Consider the following 19,844-nt stretch of genomic DNA (forward strand, 5'->3'; position numbering starts at 1 on the left):
CAGTGAATTATTAAAATATCACGGCACTGAACTAAAAATATATATGAATGATTCGCCAATATATTTATTTATTGATTTGTTTGTCATGTTAGGCCCCCATACTGCAGGTTGGGAAATGTACCTATAAAACTATCTCATGTGAATTGGGAGGTAACAAATATGTTGGGAAAGTTATGAATGAGTTTGGACCACAATTTAGTCGCTTCTTCTTTCACAGGTTGTGCCAACGGTGCCTGTATCACAATTTCACACAGGGGGCGTTGTTGTGACGTCTTCAGAGTCAAAAGGCAATCAAGAGCAAACTTTGATTTAATCTACTACAGTTAAAGCATCAGTGAAGACCTCTTTAAAACAGGAACCCGTGCACGTGTATGAAAAACAACTCCGTATTGTTCACCTACAGAGTGTTGTTGTTGTGTGCAGTAGCCAAGTGGTAGGAGTGCTTAAAAGTGGATTGAATGTATGGCCTGTAGGGGTCAGTGTCGCCCCGAGTCGACTCTGTCCTGGACTGGAGTGTTTGGCAGTGCAGCAGGATGTTACAGCAGTCACCGTGTGCACGCCTCGTGTTCTTGACTTTGTTTTGAACACACCGCACTTGTGTTTGTGCTCCGCCCCCGGTACTCCGGTACTCCTTCAGTGCCTACTGCCCCTCATCACGTCAGCTCTAAACAAGTCCTCACGTAACTACCCGGAGGCCTGGGCCTGGCAGCTGGCCCATTACACGTGGCAGAGTACATCCTCATTAAAGGGTTGGTATGACCTCATGCTTTAGGAGTGGTCCAACCCACACTACAACAGTACAGTGTGACCAGTGTGCGCTCTGAAACTGGTGCAAAGATGTGCGCGTTTCACAAAGTCCTACCACTTCAAAATCATTTTTACTCAACATTTATCCAATTGATATTCAGGTCTAAAATAACCAACAACTCTTTACAGCCTGTAGTCTCATAGAAGCAACTGATAATAAAAGAAAATGCGTGTCAACTCCCATGCAGTCAAAGCATATTACAGTGAAATAAAGGGAAGACACATATTATGAAAAAGATAGATTTATTTGATGACAAAATTAAAAGAGGAAAGTGAGAGGTTGAAGTAGCAGCAGTGAGATGGGGAAGTGGGGAGCTGTTTGGCTGGACCTCCTGCCTCTCACTGATACACTTCGCACACAGAAGGACAGACAAAGATGAGGAACACAATCCAAAAGCAAAACCTTCAGAACGACACAACTTGCTTTTTAACTACAAACATTGAAGTTTAGCCACAAGTTTTACAACTGCCTTTAATTTTTTTGTTTTTAAAAGTTATTACAAAAATTATAATTAAGATAACTTTTCCATTGAATAACAATAGCGACATTGTAACGGTACAAACTGTCCCTCATTCCTGGTTGGGTGATCAGTCAGTGGTTGAGGCCAACACGAGCAGAGGAGATGCAGAAATGAAAACAAGCTTTAAGGAAAGTGTCCATCTCACAAACCTACGCACATGTACATGACACTCCGAGGCCTCTTCCCAAACAGAAGACAAATAAAAAGAATCAAAAAGAATAAAGGCGACTGAGGCAAACCACAAAGGAAACAGGTTTGAACTAAATTGCAGAGTTTTTCCTCATTCTCTCTGGTCCTGGACTCCTGACCCACTCACTTCATCTTCAGTCATCAGGGAAGGTGTGCACTTCTTTCAGATAATGGACAGACAGGTTTGTGAGGCTGAGGGTCACACTGAGACACCAGAGACGACTGTCCACCCACCCATTACCAAAATACAAGCGCCAGTAAATGCTTCCTTGATGTTAGCAGTCCGGTGCACAGCTGCAAACCCAATGGCGTCTCGTGCCATCAGTGTGACGTGAGGTTCCCTGCCTCAGCTTCACGAGCCTGTCACTGTTAGAACAAAACATCCAAACCAGGAAGAGTGAGCTCTGACTGAAGGCAGCCCTAGTGTTGTGAACCGTATGATTCAGGAGGTACTGAGTAGAACAAGCAGGAAAGGTAAACCACGAGTTAGCTCCTTGGCTAACTAGCGCTGAGTGGGTTCTGTCTAAACAGCCCTCAGTGTGGGAGAGTGACCCACAGCTGTAGTGTGTGAATGTGAGGAGGACGGTGAAGAAACACGGAAAAGCAACAAAGCACTGGCCAGGACAGAGTCCAACTGAGCGGATTCAGTTTGTATGGACCACAGTCTCACATACGTGGATTTGAGAAGTCTAGAGCCATCACTACACAGTTCAGTCCTTGTGTTGTCCACTCATCCTTCCATCCGCACATTCATTCAGTTCATTCATCCAGCCTTCCCGGGGCTGGTGCTGCCCACACAGACAGTCTAGTTCCAGATAAGTCTGTCAGAGGCAGAGCACTGTGAGGCCTGGCTCACAGCGGTCAGTAACGCTTGTCCCTGTGGGCTGAGTCCTTAGCACATGGAGATGGTGACGTTGATGCCCAGGTTGCCATTCTCTGCAAAAAGCTGTGCGATGGTTGTGTCAAACACCAGGCAGTCGCTGTTCATGATGGCCGTGGCGATGCCCTCGTGGATGGAGCGCGGCGTGGCCTCCCAGGTCAGGCGGCGCCGGTGCCCATTCAGCTCCAGACGGTATGCAAAGTTCTCCGCCTGTTTCCTAGTTCCAATGAGCTGCACAATGGCAAAGAACTGCTGGTGCCCATCATATTTCTCTTGTTTCTCCAGCACCAACATGAAGTGAAAGCCGAAGCACGACTGCATCATGACCCAGTCCACGGCACCAGGAAGGTTTATGTCTGTGGCCAGAAACACAATGTCCTCCCCCTGAAAGACACGGGCAGAGTTAAATACCAACAACACAACTTACAAACTACAGGCAACAGTTATCAACAATACATGGCTCAGACAAAGAGACGGGGGACATTTTAATGCAATGCTAAATATTTTTAAGAACTTATTTTTTGGGCATTTGGATAATTACCTTTTATTGAACTTGTGATCTGGATGTGACAACTTTCTTTTATTTGGAAGGGCTTTACAGATCGAGTCTGTGAGTAATGTAATACAAATTGCTCTAATAATTTATATGCCAGACAAACAAACAAGGGTTTGCTTTTTAGGATTTGAAAAACAAAAAAGACTGGTGATCCTGTAAAACACAGTGTTATGTGGCAAGTTTGTAAATAGAAGCTGACCTGCAGTGTGGTGATGGACTTGTGCTGGTGCATCAGGTGGGGCATCACAGCGTCCAGTGAGCCCTGCCATTTACACGATGCCCCGGGACAGGGGCAGGAGTAAGGCCTGAACTCGCACAGCTCCTCGTGTTCCGTCTTGTCGGTGTGGGGCATGGTGACTTCGCAGCCCGACGACGCGTACTTACACGGGAACAAAACAGAGTTGGCCACTTTCTCCATGGCCAGGTTCCGGATGGAGCCCAGGGGGCCTCTGCAGGTGGGGCAGCAGGTCAGCTTGGGCCTGCAGTTGGAGCACACCTGACAGAAAACACACAACCTTGTCACAAACATGAAAACTAACACAACATGTTTGCAAGTTAACACTTCACAGGCTCAAAGCAAATGCCCAATACAATACTAGACCGCTCATGTCTCTGGTGCAAAGTGTACATACCAAGTGTCCGGACTGGCACTGCAGGATGGGGGGCAGCACATAGTCGAAGCACACAGGGCACTCAAACAGACTGGCCAGGTCACTGTTGGACGCAGTGGTTCCTGACAGAGTCTGCACGCGCTGGGAGGGGGGGCACTTGGAGGTTCCAGTGGGCAGCGCGGTGGCGGTCTGGCGACTCATTTCTACACAAAATAGACATCAGGCGCGGTTAGAAGAGACAAGGTTTGGGTTTTTACATCAAACTAAATCTTTCATAGACTGAGGTGAAGAATGAAGATCCTGGTGGTTCAAACAATCTATGTGCAACTTATGTCTGCTGAAATGTCATCACTATCGCAGAGACAAGCCCCAAGATCAAAGGGAATCACTAATTCTATAGTTTTCAAGTGAACACTCCTTTGTGGAGGTCTGGTATTACATCACATTAAATCTTTACTGGACTAAGCTAAAAAAGAAAAAGGAAAAAGTCTTCCTTTTTAAGTAAGTTTGTGGTTGAATGTGGTATGACAGCTCTGACTGGGCACTGAAGTAGGTCAGTGAAGGTGGTCAGAAGACACTATTGAATTCTTTGAAGACTGCGGAAAATATCTGGAGGCCAGTAATTACAAAGGAGAGTCTAAACACAAGTGCATCGTCTGCAGAGAGGAACTAATAGGAGCTGAGAAAATGTCACACGAGGACAGGAGCAGCAGTGAAGGAGGGGCAGAGACGGGGGAACAGGGAGGATATAGGACTGTTTAGGTTTGCCCACACAACACTGAGAAAAGAGCCGTAGTAATGGGCGGGTGGCTAAGGCCAGAAAACCATCAGCAGTGTATAGAGTGACAGCTGGGAAATCAACACCCACAGGCAAAAACAGAGCCAAACGTTTAGTCATGACTGCAAATAAAGTGGCTCATTAGGCTGCAGTTGGCTACAACTTAAGCACAAGGTCACAGATCCACTTAAATATATGCCATGCCTACTTAGTTGGCACCATTTCCTTTTTACACAACAAAACACAGAAATGAGTATTTTATATTTTAAAATCTGACTTCCTCAAGCTGGAAATTTGGAACAGTGTGATGCAATTCTGGCCTAGGTAAATATCTAGCCTGTGTGGATTTAATTTGGTTGTAGTGGCTGTATTAGTGAAGCCACTGGCTGGCTCACAGTGCACACATCTGCTGTGGTGGAGATAATGCCTCCCCTTGCTATTATTAGATGCTCTTATGGCTAGCATGCTAACAGCAGAGCTAGGAGCAATGGGCCCAAATTAGCTCAGGACTTCGAGCAAGACCAAGGCCAGGGTCAGAGTCAGCGAACAACACCAAAATAGGCTGCATTGTGTGGCGGTCACACTGAATATCCTCCATCTCAAGACGACAAATAAACACAACTTTGGTCGATCTAGAGCAGGTCTCCACCACATGTGGTTCTTCAGATCTGCCTTTGTGGCTTTTTGGCTATTAGAGAATTTGACCTGGTAAAACCCTACATCTGAAAAAGTGGCAAGATAGCCCTTTTCTCCTTTTCCTTAACCTTTGAGGCCAGCGTCATGAGGGCGACCTTGAGTAACCTTTTGCAGTTAGGATCAGGAGCTTCAGCTGCTCCTTCTGCCCGTCAGGACAATCCAACCATCCTAACCCAGCAGAGAAAGATAAAGGAAAAACCAGGAAGTTACGTCGTACCAAATCCTCCTCAAGTGCAACAAATGTAATGTTGCATAATCTGAGCAACTGCAGAAAATGTCAGCATGATGTGTTATACACAACTCTCTATAAACAAAGCTGTCACAGTGAAGGTTATGTAAATGAGCCATGTGGCTTAAGTATCATTCTTGTAAAATGTAAACAAAAGTTTCCATAAGTTCATATAGATTTCCTGTAATAAAACCTTCAGATGCTGCTGTGGCTCTAACGCTCCATGACCTGCTTTATACTTTTATAATATATTTACACTCAACTTCTATTCTCAATAGATTTGTGTGTTTTACAATCAAGTCTATGGAAAAATTGTCATTTATATGGAAAAGTTATGGAAAATGTAAACTTTAGAACTGTTCCTACAGAAGCTGCAGGAGTGAGGTTCATGACATGAAGGTGGAGGTTGTTATACGAACAAGGAAGAACTAGAAAGTAGCGGTAATTGTTAGCCGGAGCTGGTCCAAGTATTTACTGTAGAGAAACTCCACACAATAAATTAAACCAGCAGAATACGTACCTTCGTCCATAAGATTTCCAAATGAGGCTTTCGTCTTCTCCTGAAATGTGGGGACCTCTGGAAAACAGACAACAAATGCAATCTGATAAGCAACAGGTGTGTGATCAGCCTGAACACTATGTATGCATTTTATGCAAACTGAAAGGGTGTATAGTTTCATAAAGCAGCAGCGTGACATGAAGTGCATTTTGAAAGGCCTTCGTACAGTACACCCTTAATATCCAGATGAAATCGATAAAGCCACTGATTCCGTTGGCCATGCACCGTCACGTTATGATGCAGAGCATGAGCCAAAAGCTACTGGATCAGAAGAACATGGTACACCGTCTCTGGCAAGTAGATAATTGCCATAATACACTGAGACTGCACTAATGCATCTGTATCACAAAGGCCTGCTGAGCCATCATTATCTGCTGTTTCAGAGAACACTTCCCTTTACCTACATCTATATTTTATAAGCAGCAGCTGTGTGTGGAGCACTGTCTCTGGATCACTTCAGACATTAGTCAGCAGGCTGCTTCAAAAACAACTTATAGTTTTGGTATAGGTTTAACAAATTTAGTCACAGCAGCTGATATCTATAGAAATGCCAGACAATCAGTGATAAGTAGTGGGTCCTCCCTATTCTGTGAGTGTAATATCTTCTGCAGGTCTCCTGAGCTCTAGTGACTTTGGTCACCTCTGCAACGGTGGACCAGTGTTTCAGACCCATTTCTTCAGAATACAGAGTTGGTCTATTGCAGCTGTAACCATGTTCATCCATTCAAGCCACTTCAGTAGCTCTATCCGATCAGACAGTCTTCAGTTACATGTCATTTAGCTCCAAGTGCGTTTGTCAACAGAAGGCTGTGACATGCCAAAGTCTCTCTTTCTAAACTCTTAACCTGGCACGTTACTTCATGGAGACTGTCTGGAGTAACACCACTGCGGATGCATTAACATACAGTAAACCTGACACGGTCATGTGACGGTGGATCAGGAGACAGGTGCACATTATGTAAAAAGACAAACTCCCGGCCAGGGTTAGTTTTCATACAGCCAGACAGGCGTGTCCCAGCGTGTGGGGAAACTCGCTGGACAAGAGCTCAACGATAAACCGCCTAAAATGACCTGATTCCATGTATATTTGCTCAAATAACCATAGTGAATAGCTTTGTGATGACAGGCATTGATTTGTAAAGAACACAGGTTCAAAATCAGTGGGCTGCTGATCACATTATGTGGCGTTCCAGTGGGTGAGTGACTTGTGAACAATATAAAAAGACCTTAGCTAAGAAGTTGAAGTGGATCTATTATTCTGTCCACGTGGTCAACAAAGTGATGAGATTTATGAAATACCCTCGCACTGGACCACAAAGCCCCCTGGAACTTAGATCATTATGGACTGTAAGGAGTAGCAGTCGATATCCAGGACAATAGGTGTGATCCTCGGCTGCTCCCTGGGTGATTGCATCAATTCCTGACTGGTTTGGTTGGCTCTAGCTGTGCCTTTGTTATGACAAATCAATGTTGTTTGTCGAGTAAACCGTATTGGGTTTCTCTGATGGGCTTATAACCTCAGATTGCTTCTCACTGCTATTGTCTAGTGTTGGCCTCTGTCCTAATGGAGCAAATATTAATCTAAGTGCAGACCAACAGACGGCTGGAAAAGTGCTTTGTTTGCAGGGTCATATATTTGACAACTGTAAATAAACACTGCTTTCCCAGAATACTTTGGGGCATGATCTCAAAATTACTGAAACATTAACTTACAAAATCATTGGGCTTCAGAGAGCATGCTCCAACTTGCTATAGAGTATAGACAAAACACAAACAGGGGTTGACACACTTCAGGAGAGCTTTAGAGTGATTCCCACTGCAGACAACTCGAACAGTGGAATTTTCATCAGAAATGCTTTAGAGAGCACGAACGCAGGAGGCGGCCGGGCTTGGACACAAACATGCCGCTCTTTGTTTGTGTGGCTGAGAACAGAGTGGGCCATGAGAACAATGTGGTGAGCAGTCAATGTTCAGCACCAGCTCCAATGTTGCTCCCACATAAAACCAGCAGCTTTAAGCCAACCCTGAAACACCACAGCTGCTCAGAGATCGGAATTTATGACACCTTCAAGAACCCTGGTCAACACTTCAAGCTCGCTTAAGTGGACAGTGCATCAAGTGGCTGTTATTCACCTTTAGGCTTTTGCGCGCTGCTCCTTGCCACGCACGAGAAGAGACAGAAAAAGGAATTCCAAGGCGGAGCTATGAGAGCTACGCTAGCCGGCCGCGATTTCACAGGGACCACAGACATAGGAGCAGTGACTTCACGTTGTAGCCCCCTGCCACCATGTTTTTTTCCCTTTCTCCATGGAGACGACGCACACTTTCTCCCGCGCTAAACATGTCCCCAGGCGGATGATCGCATTTCACTCTTCTGTTCTTGAGTGAACCAAAGTGACGATTGTCCGAGCAGTCCAGACAAGGTTAAAGCAACTTCCTCACAAAACGGACATCTTCACGGATCTTCAAAGACAAGCACCTCATGAAGCAATGGCTTAGTGCGAGTCCGCCGCTTCCTGTGCGCCTCCAAACGGACTTCCAGGATGTTAATAGCAATTCCCATCACAAGCCAACAATCTGTGCATGTTCAGTACAATCAAAAGTAGAAGTTGGTGCCTCCTTATAGTTCGTGACAAGTTTTAAAAATGTTTCTAGAAGCTCTTCCATAAGACTACAAGTGAGAGGAGGGTGGGAAAGCCCCGCGCTAAGTCTCAGCCCCCTGACTTCGTGTTGTTGGCGTCCCTCACTCTCACCATGCGCACTGTTGTGCAGCGTTGTCGCTGCTGTGGGGCGTGTTTGTGCCCAAGTCACAAGGAGCGCTGAGCCGGCATCCGGTGTCAGTGCAAACAGAGCAGGCCCACGCGCGCATCTCCTTTATCCCTGGACAGCTTCATCAAACTTCTTTTCCCCCCACCTACATTTACACTCACTTTCCTTAGCCTTCAGCATTTTTAGTTTTTTGTGTACATTTTGTGCCGCCAGAGTTTTTACAGCCTACTTCTGGCTGCATATTTTGCTGCTGGACATGCTCTCCCCCTCCCCGACTCTGTGCTTGTGCGCGTCTCAGATTTCAGGGCTGTCTGGCTGCGGGCTGTACAATTTGCCCCCGTTGACTCTATGCTTTGCGCACTTCGTTCCCTTTCCCCTGTAGTGTACAATCGTCTCCACATCATCAAGCTTTACTTTTTCTGTCAACAATGATACCACACCATAAAGCATAAATACAAATAATATCCAACTATCTGGTGAAGACTTAACGGTCACCACCACAGATTATTATAGCAACCCAACATTCCCAGGGCTTGTTTGCTGCTTTCTTAGACACAATCTCTGCCGAAGTCCCTCCCCCTTTTCCTTTCCAAACACACACAAGAGTGAGGCGCAGCTCGACTCAAACCAAAATAATGCTGTGGGCCAAAACTCGTTTGCCAGCGGGTCAGTCAGCTTAACCAATCTCAGGCCATGTTCGCACATTACAACTGTCTGAAGCACTTTCACACAAACTTTCTAGCTAAAATGGGAATATGCAAACCAACTACAACTGTACAATTAATTGCAATCGAAATGACAAAGACTGCAATTATTTAGGCAATACAATGTCATTTACTAAAAGCTCTAGATGGATTTAAAACATAGAAAACTTGGACAATCTGTAGTAAAGATGTCTGCAAACATGTTCTAAAATGCATTGTCTGATCAGAGGGTCAGGTAATGAGATATTTGAGAAATGTAATTCTCACCTGACGAAGGTGAGAAGGACGTGCAGAAACACTACAATTCATGTTACTGTTTGACATAAATATGGATTAGCCATTATTTCGGCTCAGAGGTTACACAAAAGTAATTATTCTCCAGCATAGACACAATGTATTTGAGCCACGATGTCCCGTGAGCTGCATGTGCAGTGACAACAAATCATCCACCCACTGCTGAATTATCACTGCTCCAAGAGAATCTAAACCTGCAAAACTTAGAAAGTAAACGTGCAAGATATTCCAGTAGCAGAAACAGCTTTTTTGTCCAGCAACTACAGCTCATGAAACTCTTGGCCAACAACAATATGGATGATAATCATGTATTAGCTTATTTATAAATGGACAATGGCGGGTTTGGGGTGGGATTTTGCTATTTGCTTACTCAATTGTCTGGCGATATAATGTGCAGCTGTAGACGGAATTTACAAAGTGCACTGTGAAGTGAATATTTATTTTCTCAAATGGCAATTCCAACAGCAATCTCAACAAAAACTGGTCAGAAAATATGTCCTTTAAGATAATGCAGCATTAATACAGAGAGTATGTAAAGAGCTGACCGTTCTAATTTCTGTCCACTTTCTCCACTTGTGCCAGTGTAAAGTGAAAAGTGAGCACGCTTCAAGTTTAAGACAGGAGCTGAAAGCAGTGAAGCACAGAGACTTGTGATTGAAGGATACAGTTCACTTTGCACATTTTAAAATCCACCCAGGAGCAAAATACAACCAGTCTCACACCCTACCCAAACCTAGACTCAAACTGGACTATATTCAGGGGTAAGTGCTTCATCAATAGAATCTAAAACTGATAGTCATACGTTGGCTCCCTGATCTGTATTGAAAGCAAACTTAGCTCTTCATTTCCACAGGAATGTCATCTGAACAAAGCTACTAAGATGTAAAATGATTGTTAATAATGGTGCCTGTGTAAGACTAGAACATGATACAGGATTCTGTAGAAACACTGGTTAGAAACAAAAGCTCAGATTCCTCGACCTTCCCAGCTGCCTGTACAGTCTCCCCACAAGTTATTTGAAGCATATACCTCAGAGTCACTGGAGTTGAGCATGTGAGCACCAGAACTGAAATAATCCTATAGGTTTACACAGAGAAGTGCTTAACCATTCCAGATGACATGGACCTTTGGGATCCCAGTGTGGCAGGTGCCGGCTGTGAAGTCAAATTACAACGGCGTAAATTGAAAGTGGCCAAAGGGTCCAGAGCAGCTGCAAAGTGTAACACCAATGTCATGTGTAGATGAAAAAAATATTGTGACATATTCAAAACAGTCACAAAGTTAATTAATTCGTCTTATATAGCGCTTTTCCAGACGCTTTAAGTCGTTTTTCCAATTTCTTGCATTATTCATTCACACCATACTCGGTGGTGGTAAGCTGCTATTGTAGCTACAGCTGCCCTGGGGTAGATTGACGGAAGCAAGGCTACCAGTCTATGCTATCGGCCCCTCCGACCACCACCAACCAGTCACTCCATTCACCCAGGCTTCCTGGTGTTCCCAAACATCTCCCCTCCAAGTACCGACCAGGCCCTTCCTGCCTAGCTTCCAAGATGTGACGGGATTGGGCAGAGCAAACTGGACATTCATTACGTATGCTCAAAGAGGCATACATATTGCCTATACATTTGGGCAGGGCCATATTGTCATGGACAATATTGATTTGGGGGTTTTGTTTCATGATATACATTTTTGGCCCGAATCACCTGAGTGGCTGAGGGCTGTAAAGTTAAGTAGCATGTGACACCAGTCGATGGTCAGAGAGTCCATCTGGAGCAGCCCCACTCTCATGTGTACCTTCCACAGGGTTCCTTTAGCCGTGCACATCTCTGGACAAAGACGAGAGAGCAAATGTGTTGTGTAATCAAAGAGAGTGTAGGTGTGAGGGAAAACAAGACACGCCCAACTGATTTCAATATTTCCATTTCAAATACAAGTCAAACACTGTCTGTCATATGCAAGGTTTCAAATGTCAAAAGAAAAAGCAGTCGAGTAAACACAGATGATGACCTTATTTCAACTTCAAGTTAGGCCAGTGTAAGCATGAAGCACATTTAAAATTTGTCACGTCCATAGTTCATCACAAATGTGAAGATATCCACTAGAATCGTGCCCATCAAAAACAGACATAAAAACATATTTCTCCTGGACCAACAACCAGCCTGTACAGACGTGGACAGGAGTGAACAAGCCATCCATATCCAATATTTCTAGAAATGTTCAAAAGTGTGGGAGATTACAGCTTTGGTCCCTTACCATAACAGTGAATGGTATGTAGCGAGCTGGACCCCAGTCGATGTAATCCATAATGAATGAAACACAAACAGAGAAAACAAATATGCTTCTCGTGGTAATGCTGTACCTTCTTCACTCTGGGTAACCCTATTTTCCACTGCAGGATAAACAGGCGGCTGACCATGCTGTTAAGCAGCTTGTTGTCATGGAGAAGCCACACAGAGCTGATATCAATACCAACTCCACATGAAAAACTCACACCTTCAGGCTCAACTGTAAACAGAGCTGCACGGCTGCAGCGCACTAACACATGCGTGCACACGCACGTGCACACAAGGAGAATTAACCGAACAGGGAGTCCCTTTGGTTTTACTGACGGAGATAGAATTACCTCAGCCTTCACCAGCCGTGAGTCACAGCCACCTTATACTACCTCCTGATACTTTGTTGAGTTGTTGACTGTTGAGGAATTTCAGAAATCCACATCAATTGTAATAACAATTGAAATCTTTTAGATTACAATTCAATCTAATCTCGGTATTCATTCCATCATAATATAGTATCTAGAATGTTCCATGGGGGGCTGCACAACTGATCACCATCAAAAAGAAAATGAAAATTGTAAAAGTTTCAATTGTAAAAGATAACATGTATTCAAATGTTCTACAATGTTGTTTGTACATATGTACTTTTGGCAGTTCACATTTAATACACACAATAAACTGAGGGTTTGTTCTAAAACATAGCAAAAAAAAAGTAATTGCATTTACTTGCAGTGGTAGTGACTAGCAGCAAGGGAAAATCGCAAAGATGTGCACAAGTTCACTAATACAAGAGGCAAACTATTGATTACAGAAAGATCAAATCAATCAACAGATATGTCAGTATAGTGCATAGGCAAGGCAATCATTCAATGTAACAAAATATAAATGAGTTATATTTACCCCAATCTTGTAGCACTTTAAGCAAAACACAATTATATTTGTAAACAAGGGCTTTCCAGATTCTCGTACTGTGACTGACATAATCTTTATCATGTTGCATCACTTATTCACATATGACCATGAGCCGCCTACAGCTCGAGCCTACTCTGTAAAAGCAGAGGAAGCATCAGGTCACAACAAGTTCACATGTGCTCTTCACATCCAAAACATCAAGTGAGTAACCAATACTATGAACAAATATCCCCAAACATGATGATGCATTTGCAGTCAGCACACGAACAGTACATGCAACATTCATGTGATGGAGACACTTTACAGCTTCTATGCTGATGCCAAGGTAAACCGTCCTAAGATCAGTTCTCCACTCTAAAGTGCCAACAAAATGCTCAACATTACATTACACACAATGATTTGTAAAGCACCGCCTGTAAATAAGTTGTAAAAGTGCACACACGTTGCTTTGTTGTTTAAATAAGCACATTTGTCAACATGGGTTTACAATGAGTTTCGATTAATGGCCAGAGAAGTTTCACGTGGAGTGCCACTGCTTTGTCGGTATGCAACTTATTTGCGAAACCACCGGGAGAAAAATATCAGTTAAAGAGGGGGTATTATGCTTTTTTCAGCCACATAGCACCAGTCTATAGGACACTACAATGATGACGAAACCTTCTGTTGGTCTGTCAATGCAGTAAATTAGAATAACTGCCTTGTATAAAATTGCTCTTTCAAAATGGCGTTAGCAAATGACTTGAAATAGGCCCCTGTCTCTTTAAGAACCTCTGACCCTTTCCGACACGCCCCCTCCACACGCTGTCTGTGGCATCACAACAACACTCCGCTCGTTGTCTCAAGTATTGAAACTACGATCGGTGCATTTTAATTTTTATTGTTGGAAAGGACCTACTGTTTATCACTTTGTGAACAATGGCCACACAGGATATTATTTGGAAACAAACCTTCCACACCGGACGCTTGGAAGGGGCTCTTGCCTGAAAAATAACTGCTGTTTGGAGGCTATCTCTTTGCATCTGCCATGCCCTATGGATCTCTAACTATACCCCCATGGACGACACCAGGATCTGCAGGAGCCCATACGATTCAAAGACGGACATTATCTGTGCAAGTGGACAATGGTTTTTCGAGGTTACCCGTTAGCTTGTTATAATCGACTACAGCTCATTGTTGATGAAAAGTCTGTAATAAACCACAAATGTGTAAAGCCAGGCTCATTGTGTGATCATCGTAAAGGCTGCTTCGAGTAGTTGCCTGCTTTATTGACGTTATTTGTGCATAATATGCTGCCTGTTTTCAATGAATGTTGTGAAGGTGAAGGTTGTTAGCTTGTCGCGGCTAATAGTGCCTTAGCTCCGAGAGAAACCACTCGGCTACGACTCACTGTAGATGAAATGTGAGCAATAAACTACACAATCAACAAGCCAGGCTCCCTGTGTGATCATCATAAAGGCTGCTTCAAGCAGTTGCCTGTTTTAGTGACGTTTTCAATGCATAATATGCTGCTTGTATTCAGTGAATTTTCCCGTTAGCTTGTCGCGGCTAGCTTGTTAGCTCCGGGAGAAAACCACTCGGCTATGACCCATTGTAGATGAAATGTGAGCAATAAACTTCCAAATCAACAAGCCTGGCTCCGTGTGTGATCATTGTTAAACGGTTCTTTATGTGTGTGGTGGTTTTATTGACTTTATTTGTGCATATTTCTCGTTTTCACGTGATGACTCGAGGTTTAGCTTAGCATTAGCTTTCTCCGGAGGCTCTGTGCATCATCAAGGCCCAGCGCAGAACCAGACACTGAAATAAGTGTTCTTGTCACCGGTTTTAATCCTGGGTGTTTCGGTAACAGAAACACTGATGTGTGTCTTTGTAAAAGTCTGCTGTGGCTCCGGTTCACAACACATGAAGCTAATCATCCATGATGACTCTGTTTACATCTTAGGGCTAGACACTGCGGGGAGGGGGTTCTGCTGAGGAGCGGTGGTTGGTTACTCGGCTGGTGACGAAAGGTCGGAGGCGTATCCTGGAGGTCGAGGGCGTTTCCTGAAGGAATCAGGCGTTTTATCCCTAAAATGGCTGCCATCAGAGTTTCTACAGATTACTCGAAAATACGTGAATGTGCCAAGGCAACACTTCAGGCATGGTTTTAATGAGGGAATGACTTAATAACATGATGTAAAGCTTGAAAAAGTCGATTTTGCATAATAGGCCCCCTTTAACTGTCTAGTCGTTAGAGACAAACTAAACCCAACTCTCTCCTGAGAACAGCAGTAAGACGGTACCAAACGTACTAGTAAACATTAGTCATCACTTCCTCAGCTGCAGCTACCAAACCAGGTCTGCCGGTATCAACAGGACACAACAGCTCCACAGTTTCTGTTGACCGGTGCTGTCCTGCTCGGATCATAATACATGTAAATGCCCTTGTCCGGTGGCAGACAAGGCGAAGCAAACTAGCATCAACTGTTACTGGTATTCAAGGCCCCGTCTTGTCGTAAAGCAGCACTACAGAAGCCTGAGCAAGCTAAACCACTGCCCACTTAGCTTAGCATGTTCCCCAAGAGAAGCTAACGTTTAGCATGCAGAGACCACTGGATCCTGGCGCGCGTTTCACGTCACATCCATTATCAGCACATTAAATACAAGTGTGCACTTCACTGTCCGGAGACTAGTACATTCACATTCGGGTACACGTCCGTTTAGTTCAGCTAGCGCTAGTTCAATGATAGCCCCGTGCTGAAGGAAGCTATCGTCTGCTACTGCTACAGCGGGCTGTTGTTTTCCCCACTACACTGCATTCGAAAATTAGCCGTCGTCTGGCCACGGCACACCCGCTTACCTCGGACTAAATATCCTCCCTTCTACTGCGGAGAAACAGCCAAAAGTGTAAAGAGTTGACCGACGGGGAATCCTCCTATTGTGTAGTTCATTCGGTTGTCGGTTTTCAGTCCAATGCTATAGCTCCTGAGACACAGACGCCAGCGTTAAGTACCAGCCGCTCTAGAGCGCGCACAGTTGTTCAAGTCGCGGGGGCGCGCTCTGCACGAGCTGCGGAGCTGCTGCATTCATTGCTTTCTTTTTATTGACAGAATATACGGAGGGCTTTATTGTTGTTAATTTGTTTTGCTCATTTAACATACATTCAAGACATTGTACGAAAGATTCAAACACATTTGCTGCTTTGTGGCTTCTCAGAGACCGCTCTGTTTTACTTTATAAGAACCATTCTAATGTAGCCTATCTCATCACTGTCATATGTTAAATAAACACAATAACAATGTTGGTGTGGGTAGTGTGTGCGGGTTTTTTCTCTCTACTAATGCAACTGCATGAGATTAAAGATTAAGAGGTCGTGTGCACTGTACATAAGGCATTCCCCTCACCCAAACAGAGAGGCTGTCAAAGGAAGGGGGGTGAGGGGTGGGACTAGTGGGCCTGTTGTGGGAGGGGCTGAATATTAGACCAGGCCTAGTACACACAGAGCGGGTTGAGAAAAGAGGAGCGCTGGTTATGTAAGTGCATTGTCCCTGGCTCCCAGTAGTCTAGTAGTGCACAGGACAGTAGAAAGCGTGCGAGCACTCTTTAAAATTTAATCCGATTGCCCTGTTGAGAGCAGAGGCTTATGGGATGTAAGTGAGTACTCACACACAGAGACTCAAACACCTTCTGAGAGACTGAAACATTTCTCATCCCTAAATTGTGTCTTCTCATGCAATGTGTACGGGAGGCATGAAGGACAGGGGATCAGAATGTTACATGTCAGTGTTGTGGAGAATACTTTAAAATTGTCTTTAGATACAGAATAATACCAAATACTCATCATAAAATGTTAACACTTTCAACATTTGCATAAAATCTATGCATAAAAGTGGCTTTTGGCTACATTGTTACACTACAAACTTATTTAACACTCATTTTACTGGACCTTTACTGGAAAACAGTTACCCCAAATGAGTATTTTAAATGTGTATTCTGAATGCATGTGTACACTGTGTAGGGAGCTGATGATGAGATTCTTCTTTGAAGTGACAGTGGTCAACAGACCCAAAGCTGCCCTGGTGCAGACTGACTGAGAAACCTTAGCCATAGTGCAACCATTCTTCACCAAAGCCTCTTCAATCACCAGTCATGTCATCATAATGTCTTTCTGCAGTGATCAAAAATAGAAAGCTCTCAGGTCTGTTTTTCAGTCAGACACATTTCATCTTACATCCAAGAGACTTCATCAGCTCTTGTAGTTCTGGTTCTACACCCTGGCTTTTAGCTGCTTTCAACTTGTATGGGCGGCACGATGGCGCAGTGGTTCAAAAAAAGAAGGTCCAGGGTTCGATTCCCACCTGGACGGGGCCTTTCTGTGTAGTGTTTGCATGTTCTCCCCATAACTGTGTAGGTTTGCTCCGAATACTCCGGTTTGCTCTACTACTAAAAACATGTACAATAGGCCAGAATGAATGAGAGTGTGTTTGAGAGTGCGCCTGTGGGACAACGGGTGCAAATGAGCCCATGGCTACAATCCGGAGTGGCTTGTTCTTTGACATGTAAGCACTTTTCTACCTTTATTAAGCCCAAAGCGCTTGACAGCAAGGAACCAGTTACCCATCCACACTCTAATTCACACACCAATGTACGCAGACACCAGAGGCAAGGTAGGTGAAGTGTCTTGCCCAAGGACACAGCAACAGTGTGCATCTATTTTTAATAGATTTTAACCATTCCCCCTTCTTCATTCCTCCTTCGCTCCTCTTTCCAATCAACTTTTCTACTTGGCTAGGTTTGTCATTGAAGGTGCGGCTGGCTTTAAAATAGAGATGTACGGTTGCGACACCTCCCTTAAAAGTTGCACTAATTAGAAAACTGGAAAAAGATTATCGCCTATAGGTTCTCAAATAGTGGTCCTGATTTAGTCAAAATGCAAGAAAAAAACTGAGCAGCTAAGGATGTAAGAGACAAAGCACAAACAAACTAAAGTTTTTGTTTTGATAGTGTGCTGGAAGAGTTCCCAAGTTCTCCATTCTACAACAACATTATGGAGGGAACCATTTTAAAATATGAGAAAGCATATTTGTTGTTTACTGTGGGTGTGTTCATGGTCAAAACTTTCATCCCATGCTGAATCAAAACAAAGATCCAGAACTGTGTGGGATGGATCATTTTTTAGTCAAATGATTAAGCCAAAAATACTGAGGAGAAGGCATGAAAAGAGGAATGCATGAAGAGAGGGAAAGGGAAGAGTGGAGAAGGAAGGAAGTGGAGGTCCAGAGGCTGGGGAATGTTAAGCTCTGCTGGTATGAGCACTGTGCACGAGCACGAGGCTTACAAAACCACCCACATTTTTGTCAAAATGCAGCGATCCGGAGTTTCCAAATTTTTTCAATACATTTATTGATGATAATATGTATGTTTAATATGGGGCCTTATTCTTTTCTGATATGTGAATTTAGTATTATTGCAACTTCAGGTTTAAATCCCCCCTTTTTTTTAACATACTGGAAGTGGACTCATCAGGCTCAAGAATATTTTTGGAATGACCATGTTATGAAATAAAAAGAGAAAGAAATAGTATTAAGTCATATACAGTATATTCTTTTTAGTACTTTAGATTCACATACACTGAGAGAAAGTGGAAACAGCTGGAAAGTTATCTGGGGCTCACTGGAGAGCTAACAGAGGGAGCAAGAGAGTAATGAGTGTATAATTTGAATGTACAGATTTGATTGTATAGGTCTGGAGCAGTGCATGGCCACAGTGCAGTACCTGCATCAACTGCTTTGAAAACCAAAGACTCACGGAGAACAAGCAAATTCCAATTTTTAGTATATGATATTATACACCCCTCAACTACTGGGCCAAAGTGTTTACATTCCATGGAGTAAAATGCCTTGACAGAAATGCCTCTCCACAAAGAGGGCTGCACAATACAGTTTTTCGTTCTTTCTTAAATCTATCCAAGGAAGTTGAGAATTAACATGTGATTATTTTTTTCCTATATGCAAGTTTTAACAATTTAAATACAGGCCTGTAACTATTGTTGTTGTCACATGGGCTACTTTGAAACTTGACTTTACACATGCTTGGATGCTTAGGTTGAATGTCGCCTCAGTGGCTTGGGAAATAAGGATCTGAAAGATGTTGCTTTTATCTATGAGAGATGACAAACCCAAGTCACCAATGATAAACAGGTGGTTTAAAAAACTGGCACTACATCTAAAACTGCACTTAGGTTGCCTTAAGCTGTGTGTGAGGGCACAAGTTTTACTCTATGTCCTTCTTCATTTAAAAGCTAAAAACCTGAAGAGTTCAGTCACTATGCTTTAACTACTGGAGGCTGCACTAGCACTAATAAGGATTTGACTGGGGACAGGTGCTGGGATTGTGGAAGTAGCAGAAGAGGATTTGGGGGGTCATTCTGCTTTCCGATTTGATAATTGTCCAGAGAACCAACACTGAAAATGCCAACAAATAACTTGTACATCTTTTCAGATTTTTTTATCATTGTGAATAGATATACATTACAATTGTTAGAAGTAAAATCAGTATCTACATATGATTTGAACAACATACCTCATCTTGAGACACAGATAAGTCATTTTTATAAAATATTCTTACATACTCTACCTTAAGTGCTGATTAAATGACGAAGAGTGTAACTTAAGATTTACAGACCTTCTCCTATAGTTAAACCCAGCTGAGGCAAATGTTAAATTAGAGTAGTTTGGGGTTACACGACTGGGCTCCTTGCCACACTTAAGCCTCCCCCTATTGCTGTCTGACCACAGCGGGGAACATGATGACTTATTCAGAAGCACCTATTCTTAGTACACTGCCAACATCTCTGTACAGTAACCAATGTGTGTTGTGTTTTGCCAATACTGTAGTTACCGGTATATATAACTGATTCAATCAATAAAGTAAAGGCCAACTATTGTCTATGGTATCATATCATATACGGCAGATAATGGCCCACAACCAGGACCAGACTTCTCAACTGGTCATTGTTGGGACAGTGGTCTATACTGAAAAACACTGAACCCTAGTGGCCAATCTGGATACTAAAAGCATG

At 43.5% G+C, this 19,844-nt stretch overlaps 1 protein-coding gene across 2 annotated transcripts in view; it reads right to left on the minus strand.

The window, feature by feature from the left end:
- Positions 1–1,034: 1,034 nt before the first annotated feature.
- The window catches only part of siah1 (siah E3 ubiquitin protein ligase 1), a 29,383-nt gene continuing 10,573 nt past the window's right edge, over positions 1,035–19,844 (minus strand). Inside the window, exons 1-5 of one of the 2 annotated variants that reach the window (XM_079568321.1) lie at positions 15,624–15,807; positions 5,788–5,844; positions 3,586–3,767; positions 3,153–3,449; positions 1,035–2,781 (exon numbers count right to left, since the gene is read on the minus strand). In XM_079568321.1, the coding sequence (XP_079424447.1) occupies positions 2,410–2,781; positions 3,153–3,449; positions 3,586–3,767; positions 5,788–5,797 (861 nt within the window). In that variant the 5' untranslated portion in view covers positions 5,798–5,844; positions 15,624–15,807 and the 3' untranslated portion in view covers positions 1,035–2,409. Of the gene's footprint in view, positions 2,782–3,152; positions 3,450–3,585; positions 3,768–5,787; positions 5,846–15,623; positions 15,808–19,844 lie in introns of those variants that run through there. The other variant, XM_079568322.1, reaches the window with a different exon arrangement.

The sequence above is a fragment of the Gobius niger genome (assembly GCF_951799975.1).
Source record: "Gobius niger genome assembly, chromosome: 12".
NCBI classification, from domain to species: domain Eukaryota; kingdom Metazoa; phylum Chordata; class Actinopteri; order Gobiiformes; family Gobiidae; genus Gobius; species Gobius niger.